At 36.7% G+C, this 26211-nt stretch overlaps 1 protein-coding gene across 5 annotated transcripts in view; it reads left to right on the forward strand.

Moving 5' to 3' along the window:
• Window positions 1-26211, forward strand: part of CTNNA2 (catenin alpha 2) — a 456927-nt gene that overhangs the window by 42155 nt on the left and 388561 nt on the right. For all 5 annotated transcript variants that reach the window (XM_074148276.1, XM_074148277.1, XM_074148275.1 and 2 more), the window contains exon 2: window positions 8249-8444. In XM_074148276.1, the coding sequence (XP_074004377.1) occupies window positions 8249-8444 (196 nt within the window). The remainder of the gene's footprint in view (window positions 1-8248; window positions 8445-26211) is intronic.

A 26211-nucleotide genomic window follows, 5' to 3' on the forward strand; every position in this document is an offset into this window, starting at 1 on the left:
TCTGTAATAACAAAGCATCAGTCCTAGATGAGTGACCACTAACAAACCATAAGGTTTAGTATAATAATAATTAAAAAACCAAAAGGCAGATAAATATTTTCCTGAAAAATTGTGAATATATTTTCTAATGTGGTTATGGAAAATCTTGAGAAACTAATGCAATTGAGGAAAAGAGGGAGAGCATCAGTATTACAATTCTTCAACTTTTGGCCCATGCATTTCAGAAATCTGTAGGGAAGACAGTTTAATTCACAGAGCCAGGAATGTTTTTCTATGAGCTGTAGCTGCTGACTGGAGATAATTTGATGAGTATGTGATCTAGCTCTATTCCCTTTCACTTCTGGCATCCCTGCCCGCACATGACCTCTGCAACAGTGAAATCCATGTTAATAGAATTTTCTGCTTTTAGCAAAGACATCCTCACCTTTCTTTTGTGCTGCTGGAGCTGTGTAAGGAAGACTTAATTTGGGATGGGACTAAACTATTAATTAGTGAAGTTCTGTTTTTCCAACAGAGTTCTGTGCTAGAACTGTGTGAAGCTTCTTTAATAAAATAAGAGAGCAAGGTTCCCTAGTGTGATCACAAAGCTAGGATCATTATAGGGTTGCCAAATGAGCTTATGGTAATTATCAAGTGATATATTTGATAATTGTACAGAATTTTGGGTGAGGTCTGTATTAATTAGTAACAGAAGCTGATAGAGACATTCTTTCCTTTGTACCAGCATAGGTGGCATAAGATATCTAAAATAAACCAGTTAGCTTTAAAGCCCTGCCAGAAAACTGGGGCCTGGGCTTTGTTCTTGTCTTTTTCCTTTTTTTTTTTTTTTTTTTTTTTCAACAGGAATGCAGTTAAAATCTTCTGGGTAGACACTTCTGAAAAACCCAAGCATAGTGTTATAGTGTTAATAAGATAACAGGATATTATTTTTTTTCTCTTTATCATGCAATTTGTATTAAATTATGGGTTGATATTATATAGCTTTTTTAAAAGGGGAAAGTAGCTAATACACTCTATAAGAATATATGTGTATAAGAAAACTTCCTCCCTCCTTCCTCTTTCCCAATACAGCTGACTTTTCTGAATGTTATTTCTAATTTTGGAAGAGACTGCTTTCTTAGCATTTCAAATTAGTAATTTAGTGTAATTTAAAAGTAACTGACACAAGGTGGAAAAAATTGCAAGATTCCAATTTTTTTGAGTGTTTTTTTTCCTGTAAGGGCTGTGTATTATGCAGAACCCAACCTGTTAGTGTAAAGGCTGGAATCCAGAATTGCCTTTTCCTGACCCCAGATTAGAGAATGATTCCTCTCCTTGCTTCCTGCCTTTCAGCAGAATCTTCGGTCTCTTGCTATGTGATGGTTCAGCTCCATTTTGAGAGAAGAAAACCCAGCCACTCCAGTTAGTGTACAGTTTATTGATCACAATACCTCCTTGGGAAGTGGGAGATCTGTGTTGTATCATGAGGATCCAGAGTTCTACTTTCCTTTGCTCTTTATGTTAGGCCATTGTATTAAAGTTCATGGAGTATTTTAGAGGACCTTGAGTAAAATCTGCTTTATAAATGAAAATCATTGTATTTGTACAAATGATTGCATGAGTTTTTTCTTATATGCAGTTTGAAGCTCTTGTTTCAACTTGTGTCTGCCTTTCTGGTATTGAAGACCCCAGAACTGGACACGAAATTCAAGGTGTGCCAAGGCACAGTGATGACAGGTTGCCATCCGTGAAGGTCCCTCGGGTCCCTTGAAGGAGGCTTGCTGACCAGACAGTCAGTCCCTCCCCTGTCTTGCTGCCACAGGTTCCTATTTAACTGGTGCAAGACTTTCCACTTGTCCTCGTTGACTTTTATAGGGTTCCTCTGAGTAACAGCCCTGCCCTGAATCATATTGACTGAACCCCCCGATTCATCATCTGCAACTTGTTGAGAGCGCACTCCATTGCTGACACCAGGTCATCTCTATCCCTAGTATGGAGATTAAATCATCTAAAAATAAGTGCAGGGGAACAGAAGCCATACTGACCATAAAGTTCTTTCAGTAGTGCAGTAAGTCAATAACAGTTTTCTCTGACTCAGTACATAAGGAAGATGACCATGAATATTCATAAGATAAGGTGCTCAGCTTTCTGGGCATAGCAGTAGCACTTAGAGTAGGGATTTCTAACTCGTGGTATAAGACTAGGAAATTTTGTCATGTTCTTTGGAAAATATCTGCATTTTGGAAGGAGTGTATACACGCTGTGTCTGCTCTCAGTGTTCTCGTTACTATATATGTCACTTCAACACCCAGAGACTTTCTCATTCACTCAGAAATTAAACTGTAAATGCAATTTCTTACACTTGAAGTTTTTAGGCTTTTTGCTGTGCTTATAAATTCACATTAACTAGTTTTGATAGGCAGAATACTTTTGAAACAGTACATTGGGAATAGTGCATGTTAGGCCACATCATTCTCTTAGTCTTTACTCCCACACTTGCAGTGATTGATAAATTCAGAATGTGGAGGTTTTTTAGAAGGACATGAATTTACATGTGCAAGTTATATGGGGCAGAGTTTTCAATTTATACTTTTGTTAAAATAGCTGAAAGATGCATATGTCAAATTAAATCTGGGTGCAGTGTGTATTTTCTTTTTCTTTTCTTAAGGAAACTAACATCTAGTGTTTGTTTCTAGAGCTGTGAATGAGACTCTCTGAAATGAATGAACAGTATTGCTTTGATCAAATTAGTTTGCAGCCCTGATTAAGCAAAATAATTAGTTTTACCTATTAAGTTAATTCAAGTGAATGTCGTATTGAATAATTTTCCAAGCAGATTGAAGTGTCTGGAATAGAGAAAAGAAATTAAACCATATATAGGAGACATGATATGTACAAGGTCAGAGACTTGAGTGACAATGCTGGGACTAGAATAGATGTCTTCTCTCTGCTGTCCTCATCCACAGAACACGTTACAGCAGGAGATGTTAAGATGTTCCAGTGGTGCACACTGAAAATTATATTGCTCTTCCTTTTCTTTGTAGTTTCTATTAAGAAATACTTTTTCATTAATCTACATCAGCCTTTTCTTTGATGTTAAGGGTTTTTTGGTTTTTTTTCCTAAGAAATTTGTTTTCACAGAAAAAATAGGTCTATCAAAGTTTCTAACATTTAAATTGATTTTTTTTTTTTTTTTTTAATAATAATGTGAAAAATCTAACTTCCTCTTGGTGGTTCCTAACCTAGACTGTAAGAGAAGAAGAAATTTGTCTGGTCGCTAGTCATCTTAACTGCTGAAGGGGGTTCTATAAACAAAATTAGGAAATACACTCTCCATTTACTTTTAAATCTGTTTCAAATATTGAGAAACAAGAAAGCAGGCTACTAGGGTTTCATATAAGCTGACGAATATTTTCAGATAGAAGGAGTGTCCCCAGTATGGCCTAATTCTTGTACTAATCTCAGATTGCAGTTCTAAATTAAAAATAGCTATGTACTGGAAAAAAATAACAATTGAAAATAGTAACTAATGTAGTTATAAGGGGTGTTCATTCACTTTCTTATTGTATTCAATTGAATTTAAGTGTATATAAAACCGATCTGAGAGTCCAGTTGGACTCAAGATTTGTTCTTAATTTTTATTTGAATGATCTTACCTGTGTGTTCCAGGTCACCTCTTTGGAATCAAAATAAAATTAAAAAAAATACTGAACAACTAGCATTTGAATGCTGTGGTTTAGATAGCAGTAAGATGTTGCTATTCATGTGTTTCATGTCTGTAGGTCTCCATTGTTTAAAATTTATAAGCCTTTGTTTCTAATTTACAAATCATTGAGGTACATTGGCACACAGTATCTCTAGCACCGTTTATGAACTTGTTGTGCTCTCTTGCTAGCACATCTTATATGATTTCATGATTATATTTGAATCAGAACATTGACATGTTAGAGACTTTTTTTATGTTGGGGTGTTTTTTTTGCCTTTTTTTTTTAATGCTAGAAACAAAACAAAAGGAATAAGAAAAAACAGCAACAAAACTTTTATGAGGGAATTGGGATGAAGAAGAATCCACCAGCATTTCCTTTTGAGAGTATTTCCTGTGGGGTTGCTGTTTTCTCCATGTCTGTTATAAGAAGTGGTAGCAAAGTATCCATCTTCTATGGCAATTAGGAATTCCTTGTGTTGGGCTACTTCTGGACTCATAGTAACTCAGTGCATTAACAAAGGTTTTATTCCAGTGCTGGTTCCTGTTCATCTCTAGGACCTGCACATGTACGTCTGCTCTACACAGACTCTGACATAGAGATTCTTTACTCAGAAGATTTTGGGCACTGGTAGAGACCTTTAAGTGATTTTTGTGTGTTTCTGCATAGTAGTTGGCAAAGGACAAAACAATTGTCCTATGTTAAAAAAAGTATTAAAGAAAATGCTATTAAATACTTTAATTTATAATTATTTCCATATTTTGTGGGAAGTTCTGATAAACTTTTCTTATTGTTTTATGGTTGGTTTAGAATTGTTTACATTTCTGTAGGTGTCCATAATTAGATACCAATATTCTAGGAAGAGCACTATTTAAAGCTGAATATGCTGTGAACGTACTTTCTTTGAAAACAAACCACCCTCAGCTTGCTTTCTGTCCTCAAGAAGGGTTCTTTTATCTTTTTAAATGTATACAGATATTTTTGTCTGTTTCTGTTGTAAAAATATACTATTAGCTTATTGTGAAAACTCCTTACTTTTATTTCAGATATGGAGAGAAAAACCTCCCAATATATGGGCCAAAATAGATCAATATTTATTTCCCATTTCTTGATTTGTGATGTGTCCTTGCAGTCACTCCAGAGCTTGCTGCATAAGATGCCCGTGTCCTAACTAGTTCCTTCTTAGGAATTCAGCAAACTACTCTCCATAGTCTGGGTTACTGATACCTGCCTCAGTGGTAACCGATGACCAGCCAGCTCCCGTTAAACAAAATGCACATAATCAAAATCAATGTATGTTCAACCAAGTACTTTTCTTCCTTTGCATATTACATGCTTACCCATTCAAGAAATGTATATTTGCAGGACTTGCCTCATACTTACCTCTTTTAGGAGGAAGGCCTCTTGTCAGTCAACATGGTGTAAATTAAATCAGGCTATGTACTTTTCTATTTAAGTACTTTTTATTTCAAATTGCCTGGAGATAGTTGTCGCGTTATGAGGGCTGTATGTAAAATGGTTTATTGGTTCTGCTGAGACCATTGCTGTAATAATAAATTCAACATGTAGAAACATTTTGTTAAAGAGCACACACATATGTTCTCTCTATATCTATCTATATCTATAAAAAACATATTTATATATACTACCAAAACATTTTGGAGATTATCATAGGAAAATATTTATTCAGGATTTATGTCACTTACTTTAGCAATCAAATACCTGTTTGTTTGTTCTCAATCTGATTTTCCAGGTTCCCTTCCTCGTCAATGATATCTAATTGACTGTCTATCTGTAGACACAAATTTATTGTAATCTATGACAGCTGTAGTCCCTCTTCCAATTCACTGACTGCATTAGTTCCGTACTTGTAGGTGATCTTACAACAGATGTGTAACTTTTTTGTAGGTAAAGTTAGGTGAAAACAATTCCACCTAATAGTTGAATTGTGCACAGAAGGAGCAGACTTGCAGACTTACAATCCAGTAACAGTGGTTTTGATGATTTTTAATGGGAAAATACAATTTTAGGGCACCAAAAGTAGTCTGCAATCCAACTAATTTCTGTGTCTTCACAGGACTTCAGTAGTTCTTCTGCCAGCTACAACTTCTCTGTGTTTGTGCTATTTCGAGTTTGGTTTTTTTTAGCTATTGATCCTTGCATTTACCTAATAGAGATCTATGAAATAATCTTATTGGACTTAGCTTATTGACCACCTTTTCTTCACTTCAGATCTTTTTCTTTCTATACTGTGTGAACTATTCTGACAGTCTAGTTCAAGTTTTTTCAATAAGTCCAAATAATTAAGATCAAGTTCCGACATTATTCTCTTCATCTTCAGGTTTCCTCTGGGAATTTCAGCAATGCTTAAATAATTTTATTGCTTGGTGCACGTGAAAACATTTCTTAGTCATCCTTACAATGTACTGGACAAATCCATTCCATTTGCCAAACCTGAGTTAGGTTACAGAGTGAACCTAGCTTGTTTATTTCTAAAATTCTAAAATCCTTAAATAGACAATGATCAACCACAAAAGGATCTCCAGGAAATTTTATGAAGAGTAATTTCAAGGGAAAAGTAGCAATGAAAATATCATTTCTAGATATAAATAGTGGAAAAAAACCCCAGATGGTGGAAGAATATTACCTTCCTGTAGCCAGGCCGACTCCTTCGTGAAAGAAGCTCCGGAATACATTGTTTTCACCCAGTACATCCATGCATATGGTGTTTTCAAGCCCTGATAATTTTTTTTTTTTTCCATTTTTTTCTTCTTCCACAGTTGATAGTTTTTATATGTGATTTGACAAAAAAAACCCTAGCTCAGTGAGCAAAAAATGTAGCACAAAGAGCATAAAAAAAGGTTCTTTGGACACAATTGTACCAAACACCTTTTCACACTTCTTGTAATAAGGATGAGGACAGTAAATTTTTGTATTTCATTTTGAAACCTTTTGCTTTATAGTGCACTGTCTTTATTGCAAAGGTTTTTATTTTCTTATAGTAAATTTCTGGCTTAGCACACCAAAACATCACTGGTTTGTATCCTGGTTAGGGTCAATTGCATCCCAGACTGTTATGGATCCATTGCTATTTTTTCATGTATTTAACACCTGTTGATATCTGATACAGTATTCCTGTTTTACAGAAAGGCAGCCTTTTACTGGTGGAGTGATATACTCCAACCTTATCCTGGGCTGCATTACAAGAAGCATGGCCAGCGGCTTGAAGATGTTTCTGCCCCTCTACTCTGCTGGTGAAACCCCACCTGGAGCGCTGCATCCAGCTCTGGGGACCCCAACACAGAAAGGACATGGACTTGTTGGAGCAAGTCCAGAGGAGGGCCACGTAGATGACGAGAGGGCTAGAGCACCTCTTCTATGACGACAGGCAGAGGGAGTCGGGGTTGTTCAACCTGGAGAAGAGAAGGTTTCAGGGATAGCCTTATTGCGGCCTTTCAGTACTGTAAGGGGCTTATAGGAAAGATGGGGACAAACTTTTTAGCAGGGCTTGTAGTGACAGGACAAGGGGTAATGGTTTTAAACTAAAAGAGGGTAGATTTAGACTAGATAGAAGGAAGACATATTTTTTTTACGATGAAGGTGGTGAGACGCTGGTACAGGTTGCCCAGAGAGGTGGTAGATGCACCATCCCTGGAAACATTCAAGGTCAGGTTGGACAGGGCTCTGAGCAACCTGTTGTAGTTGAAGATGTCCCTGCTCACTGCAGGGGGGTTGACTGGATTACCTTTAAAGGTCCCTTCCAATCTAAACTGTGCTATGATTCTATGACACAAAGATTTTTTGGTCCAGGAAAAAGCTGTGGTGTTCACTGTGCTGTATTGTTAAGCTTTGTGAATAAAGTTTGTAATCGGTTTATTGACAGTTCATTAAGGAATTCTATTAGGAGATTCTACCAACATGGAAGCAGATTTTCTTTCTTTTTAAATACTGGGGAGAAAGTTTGATCATTTCACTATCTGCTGTTGTTTTATGCCAATATATTGTAAATATACTGGAGCAATACTGAACTGAATAGTTTTCACCTGTATAATCTTTGCAGCAGGAGCTATTCATTCCTTAACGTCTGGAAAATATCCACAGTGTTTTTGTCACCACTTGAATGTAACTGATGGTACTTATCTCAAGGGACTATTGCTTTTTGAGTGGTTTCTGACCTATGTGTGTTAGGTTTTCATTTGATCGGCTTATTATTTTTTATTTTTTTTTCGTTTTAAATGAAAAACAGTGACAAAAATGATGCTTTAGCACCAATGCCTTTCCATACCTGGTTCTTATCTTTTTCTCCTTCACTGCTTCACTGCTTGACTGTGATTTTCTTAGCCCAGTCTAAATAGAGGTTTAAAGGAAAAACCTTTTTTTGAGGTATGTGCTGCCATGCTTTGGATTTTAAACTTCAAATTATATTTTATTCAATACATGTGGCCATTACATTATTTCAAGGGTGAAGAAAATAGTGGGGGGATTGAATTAGGTTAGTATCTATTGCGCTATTAATAGTTAAAGAATCATTTAAATTGACGAACACTTGTTTTTCTTTCTCAAAGGTAACAACGCTTGTTAACACAAGCAATAAAGGACCATCTGGCAAAAAGAAAGGGCGCTCTAAGAAGGCTCATGTGTTGGCTGCTTCAGTAGAGCAGGCCACTCAAAACTTTTTGGAAAAAGGAGATCAAATTGCTAAAGAGAGCCAGGATCTCAAGGAGGAATTGGTTGCTGCTGTAGAGGATGTACGCAAACAAGGTATGTGGAACAAGATGCTTAACTGGGTAACTGTTTTATTTGATGCTTTCAGGATTTCAGCTGCTCTGATAATGTATATATTACAGTATATTTGTATTAAAATAGCTGTACCTTCATGAATGGCAATGAGTATAAAGAACGTTCTAACTTCGGTAAAAAAAAGCATGTATTTGGGGTTGGGTTTTTTTTTTCCTTTTAGCTGTTTTGTCACCAAATAGTGAACTCAAACATTATTTTGCAGCCATGCTGCCCAGTGCCAAAGCTTACTGTTTAATTTTATACGTGCTTTTTATTCTGCTGTGTAAAAAAATGACATGATTTTTCACTTTGCTAATTTTGAGCAGTGCTTTAAAGTCTATGGATGCAAAGGTAGAATTAGGATTATGGTGCATGCATTTCTGAAAAATCTAACAATTATCAACCAAACAGTATGACGATATAGAATTACTTGTGGTTTCAAGTATATATTGAAATATATACAAAGATTATCGAAGTCTGAAAACATACAGATAATAGCAATGTTAAAACAATTTTTGTTTCTGGGTTTTGGTGTTAATAAGATAAATGTTAACATTAGTTTGCATACTGCATAGGTTTAACTGCAATTTTCAAGATACACAATGTTACAAAAATGACCTAGTTGGGAGTGGGACTCAGCCGTGGGATAATAACTTTTTCTTTACTGTCAGAAATAATTCTGGTTTTGAAGAATTTAATATTTTAATTTCAAATTGGTATTATAAGAAAACTGCTTTCAAATAAAGCTTTGAAATTTTAAAAATATCACGTATATCATCTTCAATTTTCTGTCAAATGGTAAAATGTATATCAGATGCTTTTAAATTTACATGTGTGGTACGGCAAAAATATGTTTTCAGTATATGCTAATAATAAACCTTTTCCTTTTTATTGGCTTTGATTGCAATTATCTTTATTGCAGCAGAATTAAGTACCTTTCAGGTTTTTCCTATTGTAAATCTTATAATCTAAAGGCACCATCTGCCAGGGTCATCAGTCCTGGGTTTTAGAACAAGACTGGCAGATCTCCAGCTGAGTTTTCAAAAGGAATCTAAAGGACTTAGGTAAAAAATACTGATTTTCAGTGAGTTAGTCTCCCAACACTCATATGATGTTTTTTCAGTTTGTGACAATTGGACTCAAATGGTTACGTGAGCAGGCAGGGTTAAAATTTTGTGTACATAAACACTGATTAGTGAATATTCCAGTCTGTACTCTCCTGAGCCTGTTTTTTCCTCTTGTCCACTATATGTATATTTGGTTTCACTGTTTTCCTGTTCCTATCTGTTCTGATTTTAAAAAAATAAATATTAAAATGCCAGTACATCAGAATAAGTTGAGTATTTGCTATATACTCTATGTATACAGTGTTATGCCAGTATTTGGGGTGGGGTGTGTGTCTTTGTTCTTTGTTGGTTTTGTTTTTTGTTTTTTATGTTTTGTTTTTTGTTTTTTAATTTAGGATTTTGATGCTGATGCCTGTTTTTTCTGTCATGCAGTTTGATTTGTCAACTACTTCAGCTTCCCATTGCTTACATTACTTGTTTTGTGTTATGTCAAAATCTAGTACAGCATCTCAAGTGCTGATGTAAGTGCCCTTGTTCCCTCTGAATTTATAGTGCTCTCCCTTTGGGGCTGTGATGCTGACTCAGTTTTGCCAGCTTCTCCCAAGGAGCCTTCTCATGAGTTCGAGTCATCAGCCTAAACTGTTCATGCTCTTTGATCTAGGCAAATATACCACATTCATTAGCAAGGTATCAGAGCTTGTTATCTTTCTTTATCATTAGAGCTTTGTATTAGTTAACAGTTATTTTTTTTTGGTAGATTTTTGTTTTGTAAAACTAGAGGCATCTGAGAGGATTTGCTGTGGAGAGTTTTTTTTTTCTTGATTAAGTTTCTGACTTTTTAATTGATGATAAGCCTTTTTTCTTTTTTTAATCTGTATTAAAAAAAAAAACGATGCAGGAAGTGGAGAGGAAAAAACAACATAAATGGTATTATGCAGAATGATACAGGCATTCATCTTTTATCAACACTGCAGGCTAGAAAAAAAGTCTGTCAGAAAAGTGGAGCAGCTTTTTTGGGTCTGTACAACATGAGTCCATAATTAGGAGAGCAGGAGACACCATTATTAGCACACACAAGCTGCGTAAACTAGACCAGCCTTGATGCAATGTGAAATGATATGTTTAGTTCAGTGACATAAAGAGCTGGATTAATGAACTGAGGCTGTGTTTTGCCAGAGTATTTCTAGTTGATTTTCTGGCAAAATTTCAGCTCGAGTAATTACACCATCAACCTAAAAATGTCTCTTGCAGTTACAGCTGGCTCTGGTGTGCTCCTCATTTCCTGTCCTGTATTGCTGTATACTCTTATATGCTACTACAGACAGTTGTTGCAATTCATCCCAGAGACAGTTGCTTTCTGTTGATAGGTATGAAATGAATGTACTGTATAATTTGAAAGATACTTTGGAATGTATCTGAATGCAAAGAATATATAGCTTTAAGATGCTTATTACTTTAATAGCGAGTGTAAATTATATTTGGATAGCTGTACAAAACTGATGATCAACAGTTTAGATTTACAAAGTTGAGTTCTGAAGAAACAACTATGAGAAAGAAGATAGGGTTTTATTGTTTGGGTTTTTATTTCACACATTTTTTGAAAATGAGTCAATATTTTATGCATAAAACTCTTAATTGTGTAAGTATGTGTGTGTATATATGTATCCTATAATAATTCCATAATAGGAATACTTTGATCTCATAGGTCTTAAAAAAACAGTGAAAATAAGGTTTAGTTAAAACATCTAAGTGAAATAATCCAACTGCTATGCCACTGAGTATTTTGCTGTATGGATATTTATTCCCATGTTGTCAGAATTGTGTAAAAGATGTCCCAGATGGGGGACAGATGTTGACCTAGGAAAATGCTGATGCTTGTTGTTCATGTTCTCTTACATTAGATGTGAGGGAAAGCCAACAGTCTTCTGCATATTGAAATTTTAGGAGGAGTGAGATTTTCGTGTATTTTTTGGTTGTAGTAACCTTAATCAAACTACAAAGCCTGAGGAATGCAGGAAAGTGAATAAGAACTCATAGAAATAAGAAATAGAGTCTGGAGAGGGGAACAGAATTGTATGTTCTCATAGCATAGGTGTCTAAACGCAACTGGTCTTTTATTGATCGTTAGAGAAGAAGGAAATTCCCTGTGGAGGAGACATTCAGCTTGTGATTCACACAAAAAACTGCAAAGTCCATTGTGCTCAAGTCTGATTTAATTTATTAAGAAACAGTTTGGGGTGCTGAGGAAAGCAGGGCAGGGAAATAGATTATATTTATGTAAATTTATTCTATGTATTAAATGACTTCGGTGATGTAAGTAAGTATGTGATAGCGACTGCCCAATTTTAATATAATTTTCCTAGAAGTTTTCTGGCATATAGCTAAAACGTGCATTAAAAACGTGATTTAGTCTAGCACCTCGTTGTTGTGTTTTAAAGTTTTTGCTTTTCAAGCAGGGTAGATAAAATTTTACACCATAATCTGAAATTTATACTTCAATAAAGGGACAGAAAATAGCTGCTGATGGTTTTTTTTGTGTATGAAGACAGTGTAAAATTGAGGTAGACTTAATTTTTTGTTCATGCAGATTTATGCACAGTGCATAAAAATAATATGATATGATCCATGTACTCCATGACTGCCAGTAAGCATGAAAGTATGTATCAATACCTGAGACACAAAAATAATTTTCTTGGTAACTTTTTTTCTCTGTGATGGAACATACTAAAAGGTAATATTTTTAATGCTTTAATGCTTTTAACTGCCTAGTTTTTAAAACTTTTTAAATTAAGATTTTAAACTAAATCCTGTGAAAGGTGTTCTTCCTTACTCTTCCCTTCTGTCTTCAGTTACCTTAGGAGAAAAACAGGGAATATGCATACCTTAGGTGATGGGAGTGAACTCCAAAACCATAAAACATACACAAGATGCTGGTTGTTTTTATAATAATCTATAATGTTACTTAAGCTCATTTAAGCTCTTCTGGTTTCAATGACGAGTACGACCTGGAGGGAGACAGATTCAGTCTTGCTATTTGTAATGTCACGTACACTGTCACAACTGTCTCAGCTTTGTGTTCCCAGAGACTGCCGAACTCAGACAAATGCATGGCATTCTTTGATTCCTAAAACAGTGCATCTCCATCTCATACCCTAGTTCTGTATTCACATAAGGTCCTTCTCCCTATCCCTCCTGTTCAGTCATGGTTTTGTAATGCAAAATGAAAAAAAAAGAAGTCTTTTTTTAATCTCCTTTTTTCCCCTTTTACTTTACAAACTTAATTACCTTGTTTGTTGTCCTTTTGTTTTCTCTACCAGTAGATTACACTTTGCTCTGAATCCCTCTCTTACCCTGGATACCTGCTTCACCCTGTTCTGTTAGTCCATCCTACTGATTGTACTTATTTTTATCCATTCTGTCCCTTCAGCCCCTAAAATTCTTTCCTTTCTCACACTGAAAGCATTTCTAGTAGGCCAATCTTATTTACATTTAAGTCCAGGATATGAACATCTTCTTACATAGCATGTTAAACTGATACCTCAGATTTACTCTCTTAGCAGAGTCATCTGCAACAAGCTTTCCAGGAGCTGTGATTTACCCAATCTACTCTCTCTGCTATCCTGATTAAAAAACAAACAAAACCCCCAAACAAACAAACAAACAAACAGAAATAGAAGGAAGAAAAAAAAAAAAAAGAAGAAAAAAGGTTTGTACCCATTAATATCTAAAAGCTTTCCTGGAATACTATGGGTTTAACACTTTTAAGTTACATTTAAAATACATAAAAAAACCTTAGCTGAATACATTACACTTTGGTTCATTTGGTTAGTAAGAATTCAACTAAAGGGTGTAGGCTTGCTCTGTCTTTCTCTGTTCTAGCTCTTCTACAATTTTCCTAGTTTATAAAATCTATGGAAGTGGAATTACTTCATGAGGGTGCTTTTGTAGAAGCCATTAAAAGACTTGTTAGAGTATCACTTGAGGTGGGAAAGGAGGAAATCCTTTTACAGAGAGAGCACATGATTGTCTGATTTCTGCAGCTGTTTTCAACTCTGAATCTGAGTGACAGGATTCAAAATGGAAGAGTTGATCTGTGATGGAAGCTATTTAAAGGTATCTCTTTTGGAATACCTTTTTTAGTATTTGGAATATCTTTTTTAGTACCTCTCTATCGGTGCTTGTCTTCCAAAAGTCTGAGTTGAATGAAAGAAATGTAGGATATTGGGTTTGAATCTGGCAAGTATGAAGGAAAAAAATAATAGATTCTTTTAAAGAAAATAATACATCTTATACTAATAATTTATCGCATTGAATTTGTCTGCATAACCTGCTTCTTACCTGGGTTAGGGGCTAGAGAAATCTTTTTTTTAGAAAAGAAATTATCTGGTCTTTTCACTTAAACCTATGTTCTCCCTGAGTTTATTTATAATGCTCTTCATTGAAGTATATAAGAACTTATATATTTCTTGCCTATAGAAGTTAGTGACTGCTATTTCTAGATAGAGGAAAAAGTCTGTGTGTGTATGAAAAGAAACTACTGAAAAGCAGTTATTTGAGACAATGGACTTTCTATCCGTTTCTGAAAGATGAAGTGAGGCTTGTGGTCAGTCTTGCTTAGTGGGAGAATGAGTCTTGGTCTGCACTTTGGAAGAACCTGTGTGTATAATAAGCATATCCTCTAATTTGCCAGTAGTATCTATGATGAGATACTCTGAAACTTGCTGTCTCTCTGATGGCTAACCCTCTCCTACAGGAAGCTTTGAGTATGAAGATTTGAAATCTTATATTCAGCAAGTCACTGATGCTGTGGCCCGAAAACTCTATCTTGTTATTCAAAAATATTCACAATCTATTTTGAATTGCTTGTTACAGTTGAAAGTGACTTCAGTTGTTATTCATGTTTGCAGTGCTCATCCTAAGAAATATGGCATGCTAAATGTCATTCTATGCAAATACTCTAATGCTAGCTCTTTCAGACCCTTTTCAAATCCATTAATTATGTTTCAGCTCTCAGAGAATTTAGCTTCTGAAAGACATTAAAATTCCTTTTCTAAAATGATTTAAATACACTTCTGATGAAAGAACAGACATTGTACAGAATCTCAAAGAGCTATTATACTGATAAATAGTGTCAGGGGTTCCCAAATCCAGTAGTGAGGCTACTGCAGCTCCATTGCCCCAGGTCCAAGCGGTAGTGAGGCTGAGCATATATTCCCTGTAGGAACATGCACACAAACTCACATACACAATTCATATATACATATATACACACCTGACCACACACATCCGGCAATATGCTATGGTTCTATGAAACACTGGAAGAGGTTGCCCAGAGAGGTGGTACGTGCCCTGTCTCTGGAAACATTCAAGTTCAGGTTGGACGGGGCTCTGAGCAACCTGATCTAGTTGAAGATGTCCCTGCCAGTTGCAGAGGGTTTGGATTAGATGACCTTTAAAGGTCCCTTCTAACCTAAACCATTCTATGATTCTTTGAAACAAACCTAACAGCACCAGTCTTCCCCTCTCTGGCTAATTAGCACTGAAGGTCCGTTAGTGGGAAATGCCTATATTTGTATGTATAATGTAGATCCCTTCAGTAGCTGGGTTTAGATTCTCAGTCTATCCCATAGCTGTCCCATGCATTCTGGTGTCCCCAGTTGCTCCAGTCCCAAGGACATACAGACACAAACACATGGAAGCAGATGTCTTAGTTGACCTCCAGACACTGTGGTCTCTCCAGCACCTGGAAATCAGAAAGTCTGGCCCAAGGTGTGGCCAAAGAAGTGCACTGCCCAGCAATTTGTTTACACACAACTAGCCCCTTTTATTCTCTTATACCTCCATTTTCCTGTGCTTGTTCCTCCCCAAATAATCTCAGTCCTTCCTTTTCCCTGCTTTTGGTTCCTCCCCTAAACATCCCATTGCAAGTCCTGTGCAGTCCTAAAATGTTTTTCCCCTGCATCCCATAGTGAGTCCTGTATCCTTTAGCAAGCTAAAAATAGAGAAAAATGAAATGCATACAGGTGATTTTCTGTCCTTATTGGTTCAGGCAGTTGGGGAGGTCTTGAGCTGATGATGAGATTGGTTCTTGTTAAGGACAGCTGAGGTCTGAGAGGCTATACTTAATTCTCTGCACCATTTTCAAAAGATTTATTTCTGTTACAGCCTTGGGTGGATCTTTTCTAGTATTCATTTCACTTTTCAATATTTTGTTTAAGCTCATGTTAGTTTAAATTTATGAAAGCAACTTCCATGTCCCAGAAATGTTTGTTATAAAGGGTGGTTGACATTTGATATATTGCCCAAATTTGACAGTTTGAGACATATTTTGCAGAAGCATGGTGATATATGTTTGAAAAATAATATAAATAAATATATTCAATGATTTTTCCATTTTCACACTATATTTATTTATATTGTCTTTCTTTAAGATTTCATTACTATTGTGACTCTATAGCAGAGAATGAAATTGCTTTAGAATGTCAATTTCTGACACTTGTCAAAAATAAAATTATACTCGTAAATTGAAATTTATAGAAACAGTGTTTCTTCCAGAAATATTTGACTTTAATTCTAAAATCAGATCCTAAAGTTACTACTTTTTTCTTTAGAAACAATATTTCTGTTAAGAAAGCTTTTATTTGAGAAAGGACTCCAGAAATATACCACAGTTAAAAAAAAAAAAAAAAAAAAATCTATCAAGGGATTGTAACTAGGGCATATTTTTCAGTAAATATTTTACTCCACCACCCATCACAGTGTAGTATTAGAATGCAGGAAATTTCTGAATTCAGGTCAAATTTAGATTTCACTAGGATTTAAAAAAAAAAAAAAAGAGAGACACCATAGGCAGTTACCTTTCCCTGTTTTCTCTTCCCGCAGTAATTCCAAAACTTGGTAGGTTTACTCCACAGTCAGTAATCCCCAGCAGTATTAAATGTATGACCTTTTCAATTAAATTTTAAGGTAGCCATGAACAATGTTCTGCAAGAAGATTTTCAGGCATGCATGAAATCTGTATTTAAGTTCTCTCTGTGCACAATTTCAATACAGAAAATTGAATTGAAGTCTCTGATCCCTCAGAGGAACACTGCTACCATAAAGCTACAGAACACCATGGGATGAGTGTCTCGGCCTTTCTTTTTGAAGCTGTTCTAGTTTATGTGCTAGTGAAACATATCTGGATCACTGCTGAGTTCTTGAAATCACTATGAATTCATTGGGCAGAAATTCTGAACGTGGGTTCAGCCCAACCTTAAAAAAAAAAAAAAGTTTTTTTCACTCTTTGAACTGGAAAATCAGTTCTTTTAGGCTGTCAGATCAAAAGTATTTGGAAGGAGATTCATTTTAGCTTGGCAATGGAGTGGTCTCGGCTGACAGTGTGTAGGTGCCCCTTAAAACTTCTGTCACCAGTGCTGGAAGTTTTTAACAGAGCAAAGGCAATACGGGTTTAACCAGCTGTCTATGTAGTGATGGACAGGGTTAGGGGAACAAGGTGGGAGGGTTATCTGGATCAGTACAGAGACATTGTTTTGGAGATGTAAATTAGTAAGTAGTCCATCCAAGGGAGAAAGTCAAGGAGATGAGCTTGAGATTTGGTCATTGCTTTATGCTTCAGTCGCATTGCTTTGAATGAAGAGCTGGTAGACAATATGGGCAGGTTTTACAAAGCCAACCTTCACCCAAAGTGAAAGACAGGTTCCCTTCTGCACTGCCACTGTTATCCTGTCCTGTCCTATTGCCTCCGCCTCTTCAATCCTTCTCCCCTCTCTGTGCTCAACAATGAAAAGAGGATTTTCAGTCTTGCAAAAATTGTAACTGAAAAATTTCAAGAGTGAATTATTTAATGATTACACAGAAAAAAGTTAGTAACAAACTTATACAAAAATTTTCGGTCTTTTGAGTAAGTGTTGTAAATGAGGTAGTGAAATATATTTTCAATTAAAAAAGAAAGGTTTTCATTGTTCACAATGTAATTGTAAATACTGCTGTAATTTGCCTGAAAAGTGGGAACCTCAGGTTCTAATCCATGTTACAAGGATTATTTCTGCTACTTACCCAGTCACATTTAATGAGTCAAAGTCTTATGGAGACGAGCCAGGGGCTCCTGAGGTAGTTGAAGTCAACAGAGAAACACCTGCGAGACACCTCAAGGGGTGTTCCCCTAAGAAGGTGACACAGCCAGCAGCCCAGCTGAAGTGCCTCTACATGAATGCATGCAGCATGGGCAACAAACAGGAGGAGTTGGAAGCTACCATTCTGCTGGAAAGCTATGATATAGTGGCCATTATTGGAACCTGGTGGGACGAATCTTACGACTGGAGCGTGGCTATTGATGGCTACAAGCTGTTCAGAAGGGTCAGGCAAGGAAGGAGGGGTGGAGGTGTTGCCCTCTATGTTAAGGAATGAATAGAGTATGAGGAGACATCCCTAAAGCTCTCCCTGGTGTCAGGTGAAGAGAGAGTTGAGAGCTCGTGGGTGAGGATTAAGGGGCAGGCCAATATGAGGGACACTGTTGTGGGTATTTATTACAGGCCACTTGATCGGGATGGGGAAGCTGATGAGGTCTTTTACAGACAGCTGAAAGTAGCCTTGCAATCACAGGCCTTGGTTCTCATGGGGGACTTCAATCACCCTGATATCTGCTGGGAAGGCTACACAGCCAAGCATCTACAGTCCAGGAGAATCCTCCAGTGTATTGATAACTTCTTGACTCCGGTGATGGAGGAGCCAACAAGGAGAGGTGTACTACTAGACTTAGTAATGACAAAGAGGGACTGCTTGAGGACATTAAGGTTGGGGGCAACCTTGGCAGCAGTGACCGTGAAAAGATAGAGTTCAGGATCGTGGGTAGTATGTGCAAAACAAGTGGGACTGAAAACTTGGATTTCAGGAGGGCTAATTGCGACCTCTTCAAGAAACTGCTTGGAGAAATCCCATGGATTAGGGCTTTGGAAGGTAGGGGGGCTCAAGAGAGCTGGACTTTATTCAAATATCGCTTTCTCCAAGCCCAGGATCGGTGCATCCCAAGAGCAAAAAATCAGGCAAGGGAAGCAGGAGACCTGCATGGTTGGGCAGGGAGCTTCTGAAAAAGCTCAAGTAGAAGAAGGAAGTTTACAGTGCGTGGAAGAAGGGATTGACCACTTGGGAAGATTACAAGAAAGCAGTTGGACTATGCAGGGATGAAACGAGGAAAGCCAAGGCTTCCTGGGAATTAAACCTGACAAGGGATGTCAAAGTCAACAAGAAGGGATTTTTCAAGTATATTGGGGAAAAAAGGAAAAATAGAAAAAATGTGGGCCCGCTGTTGAATGAGAACGGTGCCATGGTGACAGAGGATGTAGAGAAGGCGGAGTTGCTGAATGCTGCCTTTGCTTCAGTCTTTACTGCTCAGGCCGGCCCTCAGGAGTCGCAGACTTTGGAGGTAACAGAGAAAGTCTGGATGAAGGAAGACTTCCCGTTGGTTGAGGAAGATCAAGTTAGAGAACAGTTAAGTAAACTGGATGTCCGCAAGTCCATGGGTCCTGATGGGATGCACCCACGAGTGCTGAGGGAGCTAGCAGAAGTCATTGCTGGGCCGCTCTCCATCATCTTCAAAAGGTCCTGGAGAACAGGCGAGTGGTCCGAGGCCTGGAGGAAAGCCAGTGCCATTCCAGTCTCCAAAAAGGGCAAGAAGGAGGACCCAGGAAACTACAGGCCCGTCAGGCTCACCTCCATTCCTGGAAAGATGATGGAACAGCTCATTCTGGGTGTCATCTCAAAGCATATGGAGGAAGAGAAAGCTATGAGAAGTAGTCAACATGGATTCACCAAGGGGAAGTCATGTCTGACTATGGTCCCTACATTGACTTTGTGTTTTGATACCTGCACCAGAATGTAATTTCACAGTGTGCACTTCAAGTCTCTCTATCTCTCTGTACAGAAGGTCTTGCAGTTTTGAAGCATCCTTGCATTGTTTGTAGTTATGTAAGGGGCTATGTTATATTAACATCTGTATGGTATATGAATTCCAATTGAAACTGGCAATTAGGTGTGAGAGTATTAAAATAATTCCAGGTCAAGCTTAGACGAAAGATTGGTATAGTCTGTGAAAATTAATTTTTTAAATGTAATTCCCAATTTTGGAAAGATAGGCTTAGTTTTCATGTAGATTGATGCTTTGGGCATGGTTTCAGAAATTCTTGACAAGTTCTTTTATGGTGTAAAAATAACTGCATTAGGTCTCAAATATAGGTTACTGTAAATAATGTGTGCAGATTATGTGAACAAATAGTAGAAATGAAATACCTTAATGCTTTAAAAGTGCTATTATACCTTTTATCTTTTGCTCTATGTAAACCTGCAAGTGGTTTTCTTTGTATTCTTTGTTGTCTTCTTTTTCTTATCTTTTCTTATTGTAAGCCTATACCATAGACTTTCCCTGTGATGGTGACCCTCCTTGGTCTGCTTTTCTCCTTTCTCATGGTTTCTTATACTGGAGTACCTTTTTCAATTTTTGTATTCAAATTTTTCCTGTTGTTTTTCTGTCTTTACCACAAAACCCTAAAAAGTCCAACATTAACACGCCTGTTCTCTTAACCCAGTCAGGGTGATGTGAAAAGGCTTTTTTATTTTCAGCAGTGTTTCCCACATTTTTAATAATGATGTTAAGAATACGCTATATGCCTCTGTCATTTTCATAAGGTGCCCATTTCTTTTATCTCAGGCTCATCAGAAAACTGGGTGATCGGCAGGCAGCAATACCTCTTGATATATTAATGCCCAGGCTGCAATATGCTTGGAAATGTACTCAGTTCAGAGCCAGGTGGTTCCTACTTCTCCTACTGCTTCTGTCAAGTCATTCACAAGTAGGATCTAAATATAAGAAAAAGCATATAAAGCAATGCAAAACTGACCTCTTTAAACATCTATTAAAATGATCAATCCACTAGATTATCAGTCTCACCTCAATCCTACCCACCTTCTTACAGTGCTTCCCATGAGTTGATATCAGTAATTTCCTGCTCATTCTGTTTCAGAGCACACTGGGAATTTCTCGATAAGTTTTGTTAAGAAAACGGGGCTTGCTGGAAAATACGAACCCTTTGAAACTGAAGCTGATCTCAAAAAGAATGAATTTCAACTAAAGTTTTCATTGGGCAATTTTTTTAATGTGATAATAGAGAATGATGGAGCTGATTCTAATTATGATTTTGAACTTAGTTCGCAGTGCCTAGGGCATAGATATAATCTACCAACTAACTTGCTTGGCTATACAGTATTTGTAAGCCTCTTCAAGCCCCAGAATGAAAGTAATATCCAGAATGATGGAATCTGTCTGCCTAATGGAGAATGCCACAGTAGTTTTCTTACAGCACTTCCTTTACTGTGCCTGTTAGGAAGCTGTGTGTGCTTTTCAAATGTTGTTCCTTTCTATACCTGATACTTTTAACTCAAATTTATTAATCACAATTCTCTTTGCATTTCATGAGTTATGTTATGTAGAAACCCATTAAATGCTTAAATTCAAGACTTTAATTGCTAAGACTGACAGAAAAAGATTTTTCTGTCAGTTACATACATTTTAGTCAATTTTTACAATAATTATTTTAATAGATCTACTATGTATAGTTCACCAAAAAGATGGCAATTTTTCCTAGCAATTGTCACTGTAGTTATTTGAATAGTTTTGTTTTCTTTATGTGATGGAATATTCTACTCATTTTGAACAGGCTACTTGTCTCAGTTCTACAGCTATCTGGTAAGGAAGGTAACGCTTCTTATTTTTAATTAGAAATCTCAAATTTTTAGAATAAACATAGAAATTTTGGAAAAACTACTAGCTGAAAAAAGAAATAGCAGGCTTCCTGCAGAGCTGATACCCCACTATCTTGCCGCATGGCAGAAATATGTTCTGCTTCACACTGATTGTTGGAAGACAGTCCTGCCACTTCCAGTATCTACTTGAACTACCCAAATAATCACACCCAGGTTTCCTTGGAAAAAATATTATTTGATTCTCTCCCAGCTGGAGTATGTGAACAAACTAGCTGTTGTATAGCCTTGGACAATCTGGTTTATCAGGCCGCTGGAACAAAGTAAAGAAAGAGCCAGTTTGGCAGCACAGGTGCTACTTTGAGATAAAAAGAAACATTTTGCTTGTCTCCTGTAGAATGTTGAGGTTCAGCTGCATGCCTTTTGCCAGGATACAAATAAGGCTATATTATAATTCATTGAGTCTGAATTTCTAAATTTGCTTCTGTGTTTATTGATATCTTAAGAGATCCAGTGTGCTTTCATGTTCCCTAGCACCAACCACGATGTTGAACATCTAAACTGTTCATGTTGATGTTCATGTTCATGAACTCTCCAGTTCAGTGAAGACTAATCAGTTGTTTAGTTTATCCCTGTAGGATGTTAAACTCTGGAGTAGCTGAGAGCTGCAGACAAAGAGGGATTAGAAATGGCAATATATTCTCACTTCCAATACAATTTACTTTTGAATTGAAATTTAATTAATGTTTTATTGTACTTAAGTGTATCAGTGATGTTTCAAATGCACTATTAATCTGACTAGTAATTACAAAAGTTCTTTCTAAAATGTAACATTTGTGCAATAATTGTTTTAGATTGTCAGATATGTGGCTAAATCCCTTAGAAAAGAAGTAGTTGGGTTAATTAAAATGATACATTTTAATGGTCTATCAAGTGAATGAGAAGGTGTGCTATTGGATCTAAATGCAAATATTGAATCTAAAATACATACTAACATTAAGGGTATCCATTGTGCTTTAAAATACATAGTGATTCATCTTCCATCACTTTATCTAAATGTCAAATGTAAAGGGAGTCCACAATTTAAGTGAACTAGATTGTCTGTATAATCAGTTCCAGAGAGACGCAGCTCTAGTAGCTGAAATGTAATGGGAAAAGGTCAGGCTAGATCATATATGGCCTTTTCTGGCCTTGAAATCTATTAATACGATGAGAACAGTGGTCATTCTTCCACAGACGGAGAATAAAATCCCAACTGCAAGTGAAAAGGGGAAATGAGTTTAGGGGACATAGTAGTAAAGATTTAAAAGAAAAGTATTAGGGAAGAGGAGATGAAGATTTAACAGCCATTTGTGTGAAGCTTGGGGAATTCTGAATGCATTTTTAATGCATATTTATATTTATTAAATATGCAGCATTCTTCAGTATGAAAATACTCCACAAATTAGTTCCCAAATTACTTACAGATTTTATCAAATGGTTGTGCCATGTAAAATTGAGATTGCTACTGAAATTAACTATTTTCAGTTATGGACAATGGATTTTAAAGTACTGTAAACAAAATGTGATATTTTAAGATATGGGGTAAATGATCAATATGATTATTAAGGTAGGAGGAATATAGACAGTGAGAAACAAACGATTAAAGACCAGATTTAGTCCATTATTCCTGGATCAGAAACTTGACAGTTGGCAAGTACACTGGAATGGACAGTAAGTGGTCCTACTCTATTTGGTGAGTTTCTAGGCAAGTCCAAAGGGGATAAAATTGCAGATCTTTGCATCCTGAGGAAAGGATTAAAAACCTACTTACATTATTTAAATATACCCTATTAACAATTACCAGTTATTCAAATTTATCATATTATCATTTAGTATCGTAGACACTGTTCTACATGGAATCTGCAGCTCAGTTTGGGTCTATACATTATTTTAATTTAGAATAGCTTCGTAAGAAGGCTTTTGCTCTAATTACAAGGATAGCACTCTAAAATACTTTAATTAGGTCATGGATCAGTTGTCACATCTTTTTGATCTTGGACATGTAGAACAAAAGATAAAATCTAAAAAAGATGGATTAATTAGACCGTAGCTTTATTAATTTCTTCCATTTGAGAACTGCTCAGGAATGGTACATACACTCAAGCTGTCATTTTTTCCTTAATTATTTCCAGGTGCTTGGAGTACTGTCAGCATCCCCTACTGATCATAGCTGTTCTCTAGATTGCTACTTTGTGCCCACCATCTTCTAGCTCTTAACAAAGACTTCAAGGCTTTGGAAAAATGGCATTTCCTCAGTGGATTAACCATTAAGAGCTTCCTTTCTTAATAGGTAGATACTTACCTTTAACTCTGTTTATGATTCTAAAAGTTCTAGTAGCTCAACACAGCACATTTATGCATCCCTACTGAAAAATGTGCTGGTAATCAACACTGGTACCTCTCAGCCATCCCTTTACTCTTTTTTCCTGTATGCCATTCCCAGCAACTTGCACTAGGCTAAAATAGGAATTGCTTTTTCGAAGGCGTGGATCCCAGCATCTAGGTCATTAATGAAGAGGTTGAACAGTCCTGGCTCCAGTATTGACCCATGGAATACTCCACTAGTGACATGCCTCCATCTGGACTTCATGCCACTGATCCCAACCCTGTGATACCAGCAGTTCAGCCAATTTCCAATGGACCTCACTATCCACTTGGCAAGCTCACACCTCATCGGTTTCTCTATGAGGATGTTCTGGGAGATACTGTGAAAACTCTTACTAAAGTAGTGGTAAGCAACAACCCCTCCTCTCCTTGTGTTCAAGGTTGGGTTGGACAGGGCTTTGATCTAGTGAAAGATGTCCTTGGCCACAGCAGGGAGATTTGGACTAGGGGATCTTAAAAGGTTCCTTGCAACCCAAAACATTCTATGAGTCCCCTTGTCATCTCATTGTAGAAGGCTATCAGATTGATTGGGCATGGTTTCTCCTTCATAAATTAATGCTGACTATTCCCAGTCACCTTCCTTTCCTTCATGAATTTGGAAATGGTTTCCAGGAGTATTTGCTCCATCTCTTTTATAGGCATCGAGGTGAGGCTGACTGATCTGTAGCTCTTTGGAGCCACTTTCTTTCCCTTCTCAAAGAAAGGATGACATTTGCTTTCTTCCAGTCTTCAGGAAGCTACCCCAATCAATTACCATGATCTTTCAAAGATAATAGAGAGTGAACTGGGGCATCTGTGGGTGCACTCCATCAGGGCTCACGGACATCAGGGCTCATTGGCTCATGTATAGTGTATTGCCATGGAAGACTTTTGGAGAAAACATTTCTCTACTGTGCTGAAGTTGTTAGATTCAAAGTAAGGGCGATTCAGAACAGTTGTTGTAGCTTCCTGGGCTCATTGGAGCTTTTTAAGATTGGTGTTGCAGAGAAAGCTGCTTTTCCAGTGTTTTTCTACAAATTGTCCCTCTTTATTTTCAGGCACTTTTGTCAGTTTTAGAGCTCTGCTTTCCATTTAATGTTTTGAATAGGTCAAAAAACAGTTGTGGCTGCCCCGGGAAGTGGTTGAGTCACCATCCCTGGAGATATTTAAAACACATGTAGATATGGTGCTTAGGGACACTGTTTAGTGGTGGACTTGACAGTGGTAGGTTAATGGTTCTTTTCCAACCTATGTGATTCTATGATTTAGGCATGTCCAGGATATTTGAATGTTCCCTAACCAAGGGTAAGCCAGCCTGCCTTCTTTCCCATTGCTCTCAGGGGTCTGGGATCCCCAAAGGCAAATCTTACCAGTAAAGGCTGGTTATTTAGCCTGGTTATTATTTTTGCAAATATTATTAATCTGTTACTCCACTTAATGTGGCCACAGTGATATTTTTAAACAGGTTTTTATCAGAATATTTTTTTTTGTAAATTAAATCCTTTGAAAATCCACATTTATGGAAATAGCATGGTTGTTTTTTGTTAGTTACTTTGCTGGTTATTTTTTTTTTTTGAAGAAAAAAATCATGCCATCATCCTTTAATTTCTCTTATATATACATGCATAGATATGTACATTTATTTGTTTTGTGTGTCTCTGTCTAAGAAATCATGGAATACTCACACATTTCTGTTGTTTGTTAAAATTTTCCGTAGATACACAATACAAATGTATAATACAAATATTTTCTTTTCAGTAAAAAATAGGAAGCAATCAACCTAATAGTTTATGGAAATATATTCAGAAAATATAAAATTTCTGAATGGATGTGTGTATATATATAGTTTTTTGAGTATGTATACATATGGATATAAAATTATAGGAAAAAATGTATAGACTTGTTGACTTCATCTGATTTTCTGCTTTTTTCTAAATCTCAGGGAAAAAGGTTTTTTTGAGAATCAGGTCTAAAAGACTCCATTTCTAGGTGGTGTCACTTTGTTAGGAGAAAGTGACTGAGTATGACTAAATCTAATCTTGCATTACCCTAAAGGAAGGACAGATAGAGTAGGTCCCTCAGTTAAATCTTGTCAGAGCAAGCTAACTGGATTGATAGTGATGTTGGGAGATGGTAGTTGTATATGTCTGAACCTTCTTGAGCTGATGAGATCCCACAACCTCATTTCATGCAAGCAGCAGTTCTACCAGCAATCATTACAATTCAGGAATTAAGGTGGATTTCAGTGTTGAGGTTGATGTTTGGTTTTGGGTTTGGGTTTGCTTGTGGGGTTTTTTTTTGGGGGGGAGCAGGGATTTTTTTGTTTTGGTTTGGATTTTTTGTTTTCGTTTCTTTCTTCTTATGATGAGCGTTTTTTAATGTGGCTAATAGGGGCTTTCTCCACTAAATGTACTAGGTTTTTTAAATCACCTTCTAACTCAACTAAGACTCCTTATTTACACAATGGAAATCAAATGCACACTTCTTTTCTCAATGTGAGGTGCCAAAAAATTTAGTATGTG

This window comes from Numenius arquata, chromosome 5 (assembly GCF_964106895.1).
Source record: "Numenius arquata chromosome 5, bNumArq3.hap1.1, whole genome shotgun sequence".
NCBI classification, from domain to species: domain Eukaryota; kingdom Metazoa; phylum Chordata; class Aves; order Charadriiformes; family Scolopacidae; genus Numenius; species Numenius arquata.